Here is a 16,846-nt window from a genome sequence, read left to right as displayed (position 1 = left end):
CCAACCTTTTTAAACATTCATTAACTGGCGTATTACTGTTTTTGTTTTGTGTGCATATTGCAAGAATATCGGCCTCATCAATTACAGACCTGTTAACTTGTGATTAGTATTTACCTGATAATTGTTTTTATGAGTGTCCGTGCACAAAATTTACCAGCATAGTTTTGGGATAGGATTTACATATTTATCCCAGGGGAGAGGAAAACCGATAATCATATGGCGAACCACGGCCTCTTGTCCGGTTACCACACCATATCTCGCTTGGGATTAGTTAGACAGTTTTCAAATGCTTGGACTTGATGGTGGAGGAAGCAGTAACCGACCAGCGTGTACGTGAACCATCCTACGGCGACGAGGAGTTTGCCATGGACATTCAATTTATCCCCTCAAAGGGCTTCTAGATAACATTCATTTCAAGTTTAGTTGATGATGTTAGTTGATGTTGATGTTAGTTGATGATGGCAGAGTCTGGCTGCATCACTTTTATAACTCAATGCTGGTTATGACATATTTATAACCTTCAGGGAGCGATTGGAAGAAATTAGCAGTTTTTCAAATTTAGGGTCAGTGCGCAAGAAGACCACAATTCGAGAAGGATGCCGTAATTAGACCTTGAGCGTTGCACCACTTTGTCGGTTCAGTTGGACGTTCATTATATATTGCTTAGCGTTTAGGCGCGGCGGTGTGGCTCAACGGGCTAAGCGTTAGGAATACGCTCGCCACCGCACCTCTAATTACTCTGCGTGGGTTCGCAGGTTCGAATCTCATGCAGGTATGGTTATGTGCGAGAGGATTGCTGGACTCCTCGCCGTCGTTGGGTGGTTCACGTAACCGCTGGTCGGTTACGGCTTCCTCCACCACCAAGTCCTTGTTCCGAAAACAAACAATATAACTAATCCCATACCCGACTTGGAATAGTAACCGGACGATAGGCCGTGGTTCGCCATATGGATTAGAGATGTATCGGTGTCGGCAATATCGGTCATTTTTTCGGTGTCGGCCATATATCGGTATCGGTTAGATTAAGGCCGATATTTCCGATATATTTACCTTTTTGATTTGGTCCAGAATGTTTTAAAAGATAAGTTGGAATACTACTTTTCAATTTATTTTTTGTCTGGAGAGATCGTGAGCTATGAGCCATACTTGTCCCCACCCCCGCGGGGGAATAGGATTCACCTGTTTTTAGCTATTCATCAGCCAAACTAGCTCAACTAATTTGGCTATTTTTGCTGTCAAATTTTTATATTGACATTTTTGATATTACATAGTAATTATGAAGAAATATATCAACACAGCACATAACAAAAAGCAAGTAGGCGCCCAGTTTTAAATCATACAGTGGAATTGGGGTCCTGAATAACGGCACATGCACTTTTGGCACGGATATAAATTCTGACTGTTTGTCGTCAATTACGACTATCATTTATTATCATTTTAGTCCGTCGACATCGATAAACTAAATTCCGACACAATTATCAGTCTACGCAGGTATTAATTTTAATTTTGTTTAACTACACAATTTCTTTATAGATATTTTGACATGACCGCCTAGAGTTAGACTAGATTGTCTCAAAATATATGATAGCAATTGTGAAATATTATAAAATAGTAAAGTAAAAAAACCTCCTCGACGGTTATGGGTAGGCCTTCTTCTCGTCGGTGCTGATTGATATTCTTTCATGTTGGCTTTGTTTTATTGCGGCGATGATTACGATTAACCACAAAATAAAATATTTGTAAAATGCTTTTAATTTGAACGTAGGACGGCGGCGCTAGAATGTGTGGGCGATATTCTTTTAAACATAAATAACGATATTCGAAAGTCGCGATATTAACAATAAATTCGAATTGGACATCCCGGCTCAGGATTTTTCTAATTGAACACCGAGATTACTAACGTGTATCTTAATCAGTTAAAGCATCTGGATGCCAAACATCAATTTCATATTATGTGATAGATCTCTTTTCGATCTGAAATAATGTGTGCTATGAACAACGCTCAAAGACCATTGTTTTAACCCGTCTGCCCGACACAGTACACCTAATTAAGTAATAATTACATAGTATCGGTATCGGAATATCGATAGTATCGGCCTTTTTGTAGTATCGGCGTATCGGTATCGGTATCGGCGTTTTTAGCTGGTATCGGATCGGTATCGGTATCGGCGAAAAAAGTGGTATCGGTACATATCTAATATGGATAAGCCGTCTTATCTCTTCCCTCTCCCCCGGGATAAATATGTAAATCCTATCCTATCCCTATGTTGCAGCAAAGTCGTGTAACTTGAGCGGAATTCCTTTCCCTGCCATATAGCTAAATATCTCGAGGATATATCTGATATTTAGGTAGAACGCTAGTGACTCTCACTTGTATTCTTGTTGGTGATGTTATAACAATTACACGAGGCTGCACATAACTCCGGGGATTTCTATCGAATAGTTTGATCGCACCAACCAGAGCAACCGACATCCACGAATTTCTCGGCTCAAGCCAATACAACCTGAATATATATAGTAGATAACTTGGGACGCCTAGTTACTGCTCTCCTTGACAGTCGGTAAGTCTGTTTTCTCTAAATTCATCAACCCCTTTTCTCTTTATTTTTCAATTATATTAACATTCCTATACACCTGACAATAATCACCATGGCACATTTTATTAGGCTAGAGACATTGTGAATCCGTTGATAACAAAAGTATTACATTGCACTTGATCAGCGGTAGGCCTCCACATCTTGTGTAGCTGCCCTTGAATCAAACTCCTTTCAAATAACAGCCCAATATACCCTTTACGTGGAGGTCATTCGAATGGCGATTGACGCCATATAAACAATCCCTACATCTAACTGGCTTTCAACTGATGCCAAGATTTGGCCAATGTTATTTCCCAGATTCGTTTTAACCTTCCAGTATATTCTTACCCGATCTAATGAATGTCATTATCTGTTCCAAAAATTGCCAGATGTGCGGCAATTAAGTCAGTAATTTGAAGCTTGGCACGAAATTAAATCGGCTACAAATTTTGCGTGTTTTTTTTAAATATTTTTCATATTTGCAAATTCTGGCTGGAAAAGTAGAATTCTTGTGTTGAATTATCAGCAAACGAAGACATACATGTTATGAGCTCAACATTTTGAATTGGGTATTACGTATTATGGATCGAAAGCAAGCTTAGCAATTTTAATTTGGAAAATACCGGGAATATCTCGCTTATTATAAAATACGTTATATTTATATGAAATTTTTTTGTATATCTCGAGAACGGGGTTCTCTTTTACACATCTTTTGAAAAATCTTTATATATCTAACACGATTAGTACTGGAAATATATGGTCAGAAACGGCATCTTTAAAAATACTGAAATTCGAGATTTTTGGCGGCAAAAATATCCCATGAAAGAATGCACGGTGCGTGCACTATGATAGCTCGTGCTCACGTGCTCCTCCAAAGAGCAAACTTTAATCTCTCTTATGTAGAAGAGTGAATGTATCAGACCGTGGCGATAAATGAGCCAAGAGGAAAACTTCGTGACGTCACTCATGACTGCCAACACCCAAATGAGGCTGTGCGATATCCTAAGGCCGACTCGACGCTCTGTGTTTGTTTAACTTGTGCGGTTAATGTACGCTTTATTAAATAATAGCACAGCTACAAATTTATTAAAAGTATTATTCTTCCGTAGTAAGCTCACATTTTCACGCGTTTTTTTAGCTTTGGCTGAAGTTGAATTAGCTGAAATATTCAGTCAGATTGATTATACCAAGTAAAGCCAATAGTTTGCGAGGTGCTTAAACAGATATCAATGATATAGCTTCAGGCATGAATTCAGTCGCAGAAGTTGCCACTGTATTATATCCGTGATATTCTTTTTTAATAATTTGTTGTTAGCCGTTATGATACCGGCTGCTGAGTCTTTCGGCCGTCTTATTGTAGTAACAAAATAGTGATCGGTTGCGTTATCAATGAATGAAAGGGCTGTAAAGTGAGTGGATCGTCACGCATAATTGACCGTGTTAGGAGCAGTGTTCTGTTGATGTACTGGTATGTTGTACCTTATCGGTGTTCGGTGTAAATACTATATTTTCATTTGTCCATGGGTATGCGTTTTTAAACGAATTCAGTAAACGCGGTTTCAAATGTACCGAGAATTGTTCAGAACAAATGAGGAAGTATAGATGGGAATTGGAATGGAGCGTTGAGTTGTCGTGTCTGAATTTTACACATACAGACATAGCCTATATCTCATCAAATTGTGCCAACTCTCTCCGGTTTCCTCATTCAGACATTATGATATCAGGAGATTGATATCACAGGTTTAACTGTATCAGCCTGTGAATATTTTTTCTTCGAGTATTACGATAGTATTGTACGGGTTTGAAATGAATGAGTTTTCGAATCTCATAGTACTGCAGTAGCAAGCCCAGTATATTTCATCAAATGTCAAAAATGACTGAATAAGATGGATTAAGTTCCCGATAGATAAAGCGCATACTGCGTTGTTTCGTGATAATGTTATTGATCCACTTTGATCATTGATCTTTTCCTGTAGCCCATTAATTTAACTGTTTGAATTGTTTGCTGCAGTGGAATAACCTTCGGATAAGTAGGTTTGGATATGGAATGCGCCTAAATGGCGAAATGCTTTTTTATACAACTGCAGTAAGTAGTAAGCTCTATAGGTATATGATTAGTCGATGTGAGGATCGCGGAAGCCGGAAGCATTATCTGACGTCTATGACTGCACAAGTGCACATATGACGTGTTCAGTTCGTTCTACTTTACGCGATTCCCAATCTTTTAACCTTGTTTAATTGAATCCGAGGTATCCTCTGCTCACATAGCATAAGCCCGCCTCGTCCATAATTATTCAATTTTTATAACTCCGTCAGTATTTTATTCACGAATAAAAACCAAGCTCCAGGCTTCAATTTATTCCAGACAGAGCTGGAAAACGCCCGATTGACTGGGGCGTGCTATGGATATATTCAAATTAACACTGCTAGAAGCGCCGGTGGATAATTCCAGGTGACAAAAGTTTCGGAAGACATTTCTCGTTTGCGGTACAATGGCCGATAACTAATGGGAGTTCGCAGCCAATCGATAGTCGCGATTGAAAATCTCGGATAGTTAGGATGAAAGCAGTCTCTGTTTAGTATGACTTCACTGGTAATGATATTACCATATTAATTAAGCCGGTCCTGCTTCAGCCAGAAAATATTTATAAGTTTTCGCACTCGATTCATCCAGGCGTAATGATTATATCCCCTTGTCAACGAAATTTTTCTATTCTCTTCCTGAAAATGTCAGGTAGTGCAGAATTCCTTGCAACCAAACTGTTTCCTGGCCATGTCGATTTTTAAGATATATATAGAAGCGGCATGGTTGAGCGTTTGCGGGAGGGCCCTGATAATTTATTTAAAATAGTTCCTTTGTTGACAGTGGTCGCTAATGATTTTACTTTGAATTGAGTTTTCCCCCTTCTAAATTACAGCACGTACGGTAAAAATCACAAGATATGATTTGTTTGCTGTAACGCAGTATAATTCGGAACACCTTTGGCAGAAGAGGTATTGTATTCCGTTCAAGATTTTCTCTCGGCCGGATTATTCAATTAGGCGTTTAGGTAAACAGTATCATTTACTCCGTATTATTGATTCGCTGGAAACAGAAATATTTCATTCGGAAATTGATGATTTCGATTAATCCTACAAAATCAAAAATTAGCATCCACCTTTATTGAAAGGTTTTTATTGTTATTTGGCATAAGATTGCATATTCATTAGAAATGTAATCAATTTTGTAAGATGAAGTCTTCCAGTTTTCATTAAGGCTTAGTAGAAATCATCTCGATGTGTGGAAGATTGGCCAATTGGGAGCGATAATCCACTTTATGCAGTCAATACTCATCCATCACACTTTTGAAAATTCAATTTCTTTTTTGAACATGACTATCCTCGAGAGATATATACGACTGTATTTCCGCTCGGAGTATCTTCGATCCTTGTGCGATAGGAGTAAAACTGCCCCCCCCCTCCGGTTTAATGAAACGCGAATGCGATTGATTTTCAGCGACGCGAATGCATCTGTTTTCCATTCAAAAATTTGAACGCACTGTTTCATTCATCATGTGTGTTCTCAGCGTAAGCCGCGCATAATATTTCTCGACATCCCTCGCCCACGTAGTGTTCAAATGTAAATTTCTTACTTTGGTTCAGATTGAAATTTCAGTTTTGCTCATGCATCTATTCGATACATTCCAGTCTGACGTTACAGGCCCGGTAGTATCATGCCCTCAGGCTGAATTAACCGATTGGCAAAGGTAAGGCCTAAACGCTGTTGATAGAACAAACCAGTATTTTAGGCGAATTTATTACGTAGCTTTTTAGTCGTGGTTGAAATCAGGCGTCTAACTTCACCATTAATGGTAATGCGAAGCAAGCGCTTAGCTTAGTAAAACAAAACTCAGTGTGCGAATAATTTTCAACTCCTGTTTAGGTAATCCAGGAAAGTAATCTAAAATAGAGTAGAGTTTGTAAGGTAATTTAAAGTAGGTTTGAGCTGGTGATAATTATTTTTTGCCGTATCCACAAAGCATGAAACATGTAGGAAGAAAGTCAATAAAAAAACGATCATTACTAAAGTATAGTCAGTAAGCTGATTCTGTAAATATGTGACCGTTCGGGAGATGAATTCCTGCATGTAGGCTTTTTTCAATTGTTGTTTGCAAATGGAAAAACGTAGTTTTAAGTTTTACTTTATGCCTCAACTCTCGATTTAATAATCTATTTCACCTAGCCACAATCCATGATTTGCTCCTTCAGGACAAAGAATAATTTCGATTTTCTGTAAATCGGCATAGCTTCTTTTGCAACACATCTATACAAACATTTTATTTGTTGAATGTTATACCTACCATTTCTATAACAAAAAGGTTAGGAGAATAAATATTAGTATCGAGACAAGATTCCTATTTTCTTTTATTTCTAATTGGGCATGGGGTTATACATAGTCATTTATTTATATTAGTTCTCTTATACAAAACAGCGCGTTCATATCTCAAACGCACTCCTTGGTAACGGGAAATAAATTAGTTGAATTTTTCTAATAAACTGCACATTATGAACCAGATGTTTATCATCGTGCTGAACGTTGCACGTGGCGACCTCGTATGGGACTGTCTGCGCAAAAGCAGCACCATTACCGCAAATATCTCTTGAATTATTTATTGGACTAAGAACGCTCTTCAGCACAACCTGATGTAATATTTTAGTTGCAAAATATTATTTGTCTAGGCATAGATCGCTATTAAGTGTTTAGGACAATGTATGGTAAAATTTTCACTATTTTCGGGACCCTGCTTCTTCCTCTTTTACATATCAGTCAAAAGTGTTGAAAAGCTTAACGCCTACTGTTTCTAATCAGCAGTCATTACACCCACACTAATTATTGTTTTATATTTATACAGAAAATATATTACTGAAGTCAGTTATTTAGAAATACTGCACTGTTCAATATAGAGAACGCCATTGTGGAAGGAAGTCTTTTGCGCCCACTTGGACAATAACGTCACTGCGTAGAAGTCTCGATCTCCAGCTAATTTTATAACCTTATATAGATAATACTTCTCAACTAACGCAATGGCTGATTCTAGTAAGTATATTTATCATTGTGGTGGGTTTCATAATCTTGAGTAGGATATTCCAACTACGATTTATATGTGTTGTTGTCTTCGTATTAATTTAATTTATTTCCCCTTTTGGTGAAATGACACCGCATTTTGCGGAGCCCATGATGTATTTTAATTGCATAGTTTTGGCGTTTGAAGTTTGACCAATAAGGCTTTTTGGTAAAACTGGGCGTGGCCGTAACAAAGTAATAATTATTACATGAGTCATATTACACGATGCCAGTTTTCACAAAACTTTATGCCACACAAAGTGATATGTACATCTTTTAAATACACAAGCCTTTCAACGCTTGTTTTTTAATCATCACAGCACAAGGTTATAATAATCAAGAATGTGAATTTTTGAAAATATTTCTTCCATAAAAAATCGAGATGAAAGACCCCAACAATGCTGTTGGCAAACCTAAATTTGCGTTTTTGTTTGACAGGCTACATCGGGTGTTCCCCACTGCTAATAAATTTGAATTGCACAAATTTAATTTTCATTACAGAATCATCGAAAGAAGATTTGGTCATCATGGCCAGACTTTCTGAACAAGCTGAAAGGTACGATGACATGATGAAACAAATGAAGGAACTGGCAAAATTAGGGGACCCGCTGTCTTCCGAGGTGAGTGCAATGGCTGAGTGACGAAATTGATTTTGCATTCGAGCTGTTTCTCATATAATATTCTATAAGTATTTCACATTTGAAACACGTACATGGGTTAACTGTTTATAATAATATTCTAGTTCGGTTCTTCGTCAACACATAGCTTCGGGGCTAATCAGAACTACGCACTGGCAACGTTAGTTGCAGTAATAACCTGTTATATATATTCACCTGCTACTGGTATTTATTACCCAATGTTTTATCAAATATGCCTTTCGGTATTTCACCTTGCCAAATAGGCTACTACATTCGAAAATTTGAAAATCCCAACCCCCTGACCGCAAGTGTATCATTTACATTTATCGCAATGCCATTAGCTGGTGGCCTATTTTCTAAATTTTCCGCGTATTTGTTCTATTGCTGGGGGAGCATTACGGTTCGAGTATTTTCAGTCTTCCAAGCTTTTTTTTGTTTATTCAATTAGATGCGGGTTTGGTATTTATTGTAAATACTGCGTTTAATTTGATACCTCTTCGTGCAGTACCTTTCTCGCCATGTCAATTTTCCTTTCCGTCATCCAAGCACCCGGGAGAAATATCAGTAATGATTGATTACCTGGTAATAAAATTCTAACCGTCTCGGCCAGCGATATTTCAGCCGTCGACCGATTTGAAGCATGTCCATTTGCAAATGCAAAAAAAACCTAAAAGAATGTAGCTAGACCGATTTATTGCGGTAACCATTTAATAAACATCGGTATTGTGGGAGGAAATTAGTAGTGGTGCAGTATTTTATTCTCACTCAAAGCCATACTGAAATTATGAGTGTGTCTCATTGTGTAGTACTGAGCAGAATTCAGCACTGCGGAAACACAAGAATGATTACATCCGTATGTGTGAATATCGTTTCTTGTGAAATCAGTTCTATAGTTTTACCGTAAAGACTGTATCCAGGTAATAACCCCTTCGACTACTCATTTTAAGACTCAATATCAAGCCTTGCTATAATAATACCTTATCACTGAATTTTTGACAAGGTTGAGAAAGCGTACACAAAATGTGAAGACGAAAGTATGTATATATATGAGCGGCACCGATCCTGAAAACGGAGTGGTATTTGTATTGTATTGCTAATATGACACAAATGCTATTTCATATTGAAGTCAAATGTTTTATTGATCACTAAACTTACTGACCAATGTGCATTCTAAACGTAATATAACGAGACATTTTATCAATCGCTCTCTATTTTTGGAACTTTTTCCAGAAACCAGCCAATGATTGAACTGATCTGGTTGATTACAATTGCTAATCAGAGGATATGAAAACATATAAAAAAAAGTCAAGTCAAATTATGACTGGGTGTATGAACAAAAACTACTCTTTGATTAATTTTAGGGTGATGTATATTGTAGGAACTTAAGGCCAAGCTAGCTGAGCGTTCATTCAGTCGCAAAGATTAAAAATATCAAATACAATCCTTTCCTTTCTTTTATAAACCTGACCCAGACAAGGCCACACTCAGTTGGAGTCAGTGCATGACTTGAATCTGTTTTGCTTACGTTGTCAAAGAAACGACCTGTTTTTGGAATTATCATCAAAAATTTTCATATAGAAATAGATTGTTTTTTTTCTTCTAATTTGCGACGACACTGATGAAGGCCAAGATTAATTAGATTGTGTCTGTGTAGACATAATTAGGGTGAGAGAAATAGAAGATATTGTTGGTAAAGTATAGTCTTGTCCGTGGTTTTGTTATACATTACTTCATTTTTCGGCTATAAAGTGGTATTTCAATCATCTTGTTTTACACACAAACAACGTTATATATATGTTTAGTTTTATGTTTCTAAATTCTCTGTTACGTCGCGGTAATATGACATAGAACAAGTTGAAATCATCTATTTTCAGACTAAATATATGATCTAACGGAAACTGTCTTTGTATATATATTAATTAATGTTATTATTCATCGATTTAAATCGACTGCCTTTGACTATTCGTGGCATCTGCAATCGATGCAATGTCGTTTAACTTATGTGTGTGCGTTGAATGGTTGCGCGCGCTTCGGAAGCATCTCTGTGACGTCACATCCTGGCTGTATCGAAATCTAAGCAGTGTGTCACACACGTGGTCTGATATGCTTCCAGTCAAATTTTCTGGCTCAATTTCTTCGGCCCATCCTTGTTTGCGTGTAACAAAGTAATATAGTACGAAATTAAATGACTGGAAAGGACGTTGTCACCGAGTGTTTCAAGTCGTTGGAAATGTTACCGGTACTTTATCCAGCTCTCTTGAAACCGAATAATTCATCTTAACGAATGCGCAATGAATATATCTGACCTTTGAAGTATCGTGTATATCTGTAAGCAAAATAAAATAAAATCTTAAACATTTCTTTCTCGCGTCTTTATTAATCTATATTCTCCATGAACGTAAACAAGTTTTAGCTCATCTGCATCTCTGTTTACATAGGCAGTAGGTATTGATTATTTATATGCATAGGCAGTAGATATGGATTATTCATGTCATTATTCACATAAAAAAATTTGAACAAAAAGTTTCCAAATTAGAAACAATCCTAAATCATGATTGAGATGTCTGAACCATTATCGTGTGAAATGGCTTTACTTCAATTGTTTTGTATATTGGATATCCTAATTCGATGAATTAAATAATATGAAATCCTATTTCGACGTTTACTGTAATCCCATCAGTTCGTGGTCGCATATTGATTTGATATACTTCTACGACAATTGGGCAATGGAAACCCCTCAATGAGGACATTTTCATTGAAGTTAGACCACCACCAATAAACATTTGTCAATAACATATCTCTGTCCCAGAAAAACCAAAGTCCTCAAATCAAACAGAGTTCTGCAACACGGTATCACACTTCAATCTTGATATGGGTGCACTAACACTTCGAAATTACTAGATTTGTCTTTTCATTTTATAAAACGCCAACTTGAATCAAATTGTATTTTATTTCAGGAAAGAAATCTCTTTTCCGTTGCTTACAAGAATGTAGTAGGAGCTCGAAGATCAGCGTGGAGAGTCTTAACCAGTATAAGACAACGAGAGGAAGAAAGAGGATCGGATGAAATGAAGATTACCCAAGCCGCAGAATACATTAAACAGATTGCCAGTGAGATTGAAGGAATATGCGCTGAAGTCGTGGTATGTATTTAAGATTTCATGTCGGTTTATGGTTTAATCGTTTACAATAGTTTTTAGAATTTTGATATTGCAATTAAAGTGACCGTACATTTGAACCCACGTACATTCGAACCCATGTGTTTATCCGCGGGTTCAATCTACATGCGGATTCCATGGGTTAGGGTTAGTATGGGTTCAAATATCCGTAAAATAAAATAAAAATTCCATAGGTGCAATAGTATGCAGGTGCAATTGTCGTGGGTTCAAATGTAATGGAACCTGCAATTAATTTCAAATTTGTTGCTGTCAATGTATCTATATAGAATTAAAAGCAATATTGTTTCTTAATATCGTCATTTTTACTGCGAAAATGGAAGTTTCAGTGAAAAATACTTTCTGAGAAAATTTTCTAAATTCTTCTTCGAAAATCGTTTTTTCTAAATTTCATTAGGTTTAGATTTCTTTGAAAACAAGTTTCTCAGATATCTTCAAATCCCCATGCTAATAAATTAGTTTTCATATTTCCTCCAATTTAGGAACTTGTTGACCAATATCTTTTGAAAAGCATCAAAGACAAGGAGGATCACGAGAGCGTAACGTTTTATTTAAAAATGAAAGGAGACTACTATCGATATGTCGCCGAAGTGCTGGATACAGACGAACAAAAAAGTAAGTACCGGTATATATTGTTACGACGACACCACATGCATGTGTTTATGATCAAAAATAAAACGTAAATTACAAACGTGTATTGTTTAAAATGCAAATGCTTCTTCGTGGATCTCTTCATGTAGTTCTAAATCAAACTCTCTTTGCGAAGGCAATTCAAAAATTGGGACCATATATCCATACATACCTACATCTTACTATTGTGTACGCATTTCAGTTCGTATCGATTTTATTTTATCGACATTAACCGAGCTCCAATTGAGTGCTCACACCGGGTATGATTTGTTCATGTCGGTATAAATGCGATTTTAGTTCGCGACTGAACTAGGGTGTATTCGATAGAGGCACCTTCTAAAATAACACGGTGATGTTTCAGCTATTCAAATCGTTGTCGCTTTTGGGAGAGGATATTTTACTCAATCATCGTTTGCATATTCACGGACTGCTTTTTGAATATTGTATACAGTATACCCTTGAGGTGCCTTTTATTATTACAGTTATTATTTATTCATTTCAGCCAACTCAGACAGTGCTCTTGGTGCATATGAAGAAGCTTACAAAATTTGCAAAGAACAAATGCATGCTGCTCATCCAATCAGGCTCGGTCTGGCTCTCAACTTCTCGGTATTTTTCTATGAAATACAAGCTGATCCCGAACGCGCCCAAGCAATTGCCAAAGAGGTGAGATTGGATTTTTATATGTTTGGTGATAAAATATGTGAATGTTAATATTTTCAGACAATCCATTTTATTGTTTTGGAACGGTTCCCCACATAATTCACTGATACTGTTACATTAAGTTGTTTGCGTACCATGGATTTAATTAATTGTTCAAAGCAAACTCAACTAGATGTTCAGAATATTGAAAAATAACCCAAGTTCATCAAGCCAATATTACTGATGCAAAATATGTCTCGTAGTAAATAGTTTCGTCTCAACTTCATTTTATATAGTGATAGAGTACATATTCTAATTGTGATTGGCGCGTAATTTTAATATTTACGATGGTAGAAATAGAATTGAACTTGAACTACCAAAACAAAATTCAACTATTTCAACTATTTTCATAGATTAGCTGTTATTGAATTCTTGTTCTCTGCGAAAGGACTCCTTACCACAGGGATGGTTCGCCCGCAAACATCCAACGTGACTCGATAACCCGCGTCATTAATTCACCCGTTAGAATTATCGTAATAACATTTTCATTTGGTGACATTTCGCGATGCCTAAGTGAAAATATTTATATCCAACTGTAATTCATAAACGAATTGTTAAAATGTACCTTGTATGGCAATAACAACGCGATTTTTTTTATGTGAAAGAGGGTTCTGGCAACTACCGGTATGGTACAAGCATGTGATAAACCCTGGTGAAACGTTGCGATACAGAAAACTATTCTTAGCCCAAAATCTGTATTTGTTAATACAAAAAATTACCTAATAATAGAAGAATGGTGAATTAATAACTAGCCCTTGGCGTAATTTTTGACTTGTGCTTTTATTCTTGGAGAACTGACACGTTCGCCAGTAACCCTACCCCCAACGTAGGGTAACGCAATAACAATATTTATGAAATAACAGTACAAGCGGCAAACATTTCTCGATCTCTACCGCCGCAACGATGTATAAAAGTCTGAAAAGTATATTTGTGCTTTGACAGCATTTTTAAGACTTTCTGCCAAGGATTAGTTGTAACAGTATACCACACACCATTGATTTAGAAACATTGTTGCTACTATTTGTGCTGAAGATCAATTTGAAGTAATACGCTGATCATCAGATCCATGAAGGAAATATGCTACATTAGATGAATATGATAACTGAACAAATACTTAGAACACGGAATGACAAAAATTATTTAAAAAAAAAAATCGTAAATCATCGCTTAATAAGAATTTGTTAAAATGTTACTCTCTTCAGACACTGCAAATAAATATGGGCTTTTCGAAATCTAATTCGGGTTGGTAAACAATTGATCTTTTTGGTCAAACTACAACTTCAGAATCCAATTTTGGATATACAAAATTCGGCCCTGCAAACTTAGGTGTTGGCAAACATATGAAAATTCCGTTTCGGTGAAGAAGATATCTGCTTTAATTCTGATTGAGTGCGGGTGACCTTGATTTCAACAAATTCCATTGAAATTTCTGAAAATTTCTATTCTCTTCTGGTATTTTACAATTTATCTGTTTCAACTTATCAGTTTCTATTTGTTTTAATTTTCACTCCAAATGTAGATGAAAGTCGAAAATTGTCTCTCATTGCACAATTAACAATGTCCCAGGAGGCTGTCGGTTCGATAGTTGAGTCACTTTACGCGTCTGAAATACCGATTTGTCAGACATGGACTTTTGTCTTTGCACAATTATTATATCATAGTTATCGGTGTGAGAGAAATTAGACCTCGGCCTCGTCGGTTTAATCGTCTGTAGTTTTAATTTCAACAATCAGTTTGGATAGTGGTTCAACCAAATCTTCTCCAAAATCTGCATGATATGTTTGCTTGGTCCTTTGCTTGAAGAAGGTCAAGTTTGCATATAAGCCAATGCACGACTAGAACCCAGAGAAGAAATCATTCCTACTAATTTTTATATCATCGCATTTCTACAGGCATTTGACGAAGCGATGAAAGTAATAGAGAATAGTGAAACCGATGATAAGAAGGTCAAGGATAGCACCTTAATCATGCAGCTTCTACGTGACAATCTTTCTGTGAGTTGTTTGCATATGTATTAAATATCATTACGTTAATAGAATTTGTAACCATGATGTGCCTACTGAGAATTTGTCCAGAATGAGGCGAAGAAGCGCGAGGATCGAGAAGCATCGAGCTAAGTGTGCCATCGCGCCTCTGATTTCCCCTAGCGGGTGGCAGGTTCGAATGCCGTTGGGGATAATTATGTGCGAAAGGATTGTTGGACTCCTTGCAATCGTATGGCGGTTCATGTAACCGCAGGTTGCTGAACTTTCAAAACCCATTAACTGACTATCTATTCCTGTACTCGACATGTACTTGTAATCGGCCAAGAGGCCATGTTTCGCCATAAATTAATCGCCATAAATTATTGACTTCCTCTCTGCCTCGATAAATGTGAAAATCTTCTTCATCGCAAGCATCACAGCGATTCAAAGTAAAGTGAAATTTAATATTATCAAATCGTGAAAATACCAAGATGTTCACTTCTGCATGTTGGGTATAATACTTTCAACTAATTGTTATCCAATATTTCTTATAGTTGTGGTCTGCTTCGGAGCAAGAAGACGGCGATGGTGATATGGAAGGATAACTCGATCAGTAAAAAGCAATAACAATAATATTGAAAGACTGCATTGGGCGAAAAGGCCATTCAGAAAAAATTTCCTCTCAGTAGGGATTGAATGTTATATTTGTGAAGTTTTTTTTTCTATACCTTATTCTTGAACGACCAAAAACCATGCTACTTTACACTCAGTTTAGAAATATTTTATGTTTATAAGAGGCCCAGTACGGCGGGAAATCCGCCTCGAAGACGTTATTTACCCATTGTTCGCCAAAACACATCATTTAACTATTTGATGCTTTACTGAGAATGATGGCATTTTAAACTGGATATATGTCCCTATGCTCTTCTGTTTCTATTACTATAATCACGTTGTCAACCTGTACTAATAAATGTTGAAAAGCTTAAATACAATTCTCGAAAATGTTGAAATTTTTCTCAAAATTACACAAACCATCGATAAATGTAGAATATTTATTGTATACTTTGTTCTCAATCATTTTTATCTCATTTACCACTAGTCGTTGTAGTAAACCATTTTAATATTGCAAACTAAATTGGTGTATATCTTCCTTTGTAACACTTGCCACCATAATATCAAACGCTTCTCCTATCAATGATACTTGATAAAATCTGTAGAAATATTTTGGTTTAAATACACTAATTTGTCAATCGCTATATATTGCATTATGTTATTCAATTACCGATTCATTTAAAATTGCTTCACTCCACCATGATGAGTGAATCATTATTTTTTTGGTTAACCCCTTGGTGGCATTATAAATATATGATATGTAACCATCACGTTGAGAATTATGAATACATCATAACGTTTTCTCAAACTGTTAAATGCACTAATGTTATATGTTAAGATAACCATGTCTACAATCGTGATGCGTTTCTGAAGCAGTATTTAGCGGAATAAATACCCGGATTTTTGCATGTTTGTCTCCCCGTTTGAGAATAGGGCGATATCCGAACGCTTCACGCGTGGAAATATTTTGGGAATCGTAGTTCGGCGTGGCGGCGTTCATAAATCTGGAAGATGATATTCTGATCGAAATCCATGGGTGTAGTTCGAAGGCAGCTGTTCCAACGCGAGAACCAAGTGCTTAGGGCACGACAGTTGAAGTGAACGTTTCCACATGCCTACTTTGGAAAAGAATAACTCATCGTGAGGTGATTGTGGAGGGAGTAATTTTTCTCTGTAATTTTTCTCTGTATTACCTACTACCTTAATCACCTCTTTTGCCGGACTATTCACCATCATTGAAGGCCTGTTTTGCGGGCACTGAAATACTGCAGCAGCGATGGCTGCGTATTCCGTGTGGGCATGATTTCTTCGCCAATGTTTTATCTTATTCGCCACTTTATGATGAAACAGTTGCGATAATGGGAATTGAGTACATCTTTTGTTCAGTGCTTCCCGTCAGATGGGTCGTGAGACTTCCGGTTTTCAAAGTTTCCCGTTGGTCAAA

At 36.8% G+C, this 16,846-nt stretch overlaps 1 protein-coding gene across 1 annotated transcript; it reads left to right on the top strand.

Moving 5' to 3' along the window:
- The first annotated feature begins 7,447 nt into the window (after nt 1–7,447).
- Nucleotides 7,448–16,310, top strand: LOC120331652 (14-3-3 protein gamma-like). Its single transcript, XM_039398774.2, has 7 exons — nt 7,448–7,653; nt 8,182–8,300; nt 11,276–11,461; nt 11,977–12,109; nt 12,627–12,790; nt 14,719–14,820; nt 15,345–16,310. The coding sequence occupies exons 1-7, from the start codon at nt 7,641–7,643 to the stop codon at nt 15,393–15,395; spliced, it is 768 nt and encodes a 255-aa protein (XP_039254708.1). The 5' UTR covers nt 7,448–7,640; the 3' UTR covers nt 15,396–16,310.
- Nucleotides 16,311–16,846: the final 536 nt, after the last annotated feature.

The sequence above is a fragment of the Styela clava genome, chromosome 6 (genome assembly GCF_964204865.1).
Source record: "Styela clava chromosome 6, kaStyClav1.hap1.2, whole genome shotgun sequence".
In the NCBI taxonomy this organism is placed as follows: domain Eukaryota; kingdom Metazoa; phylum Chordata; class Ascidiacea; order Stolidobranchia; family Styelidae; genus Styela; species Styela clava.
This window is presented reverse-complemented; position numbering and strand designations above follow the sequence as displayed.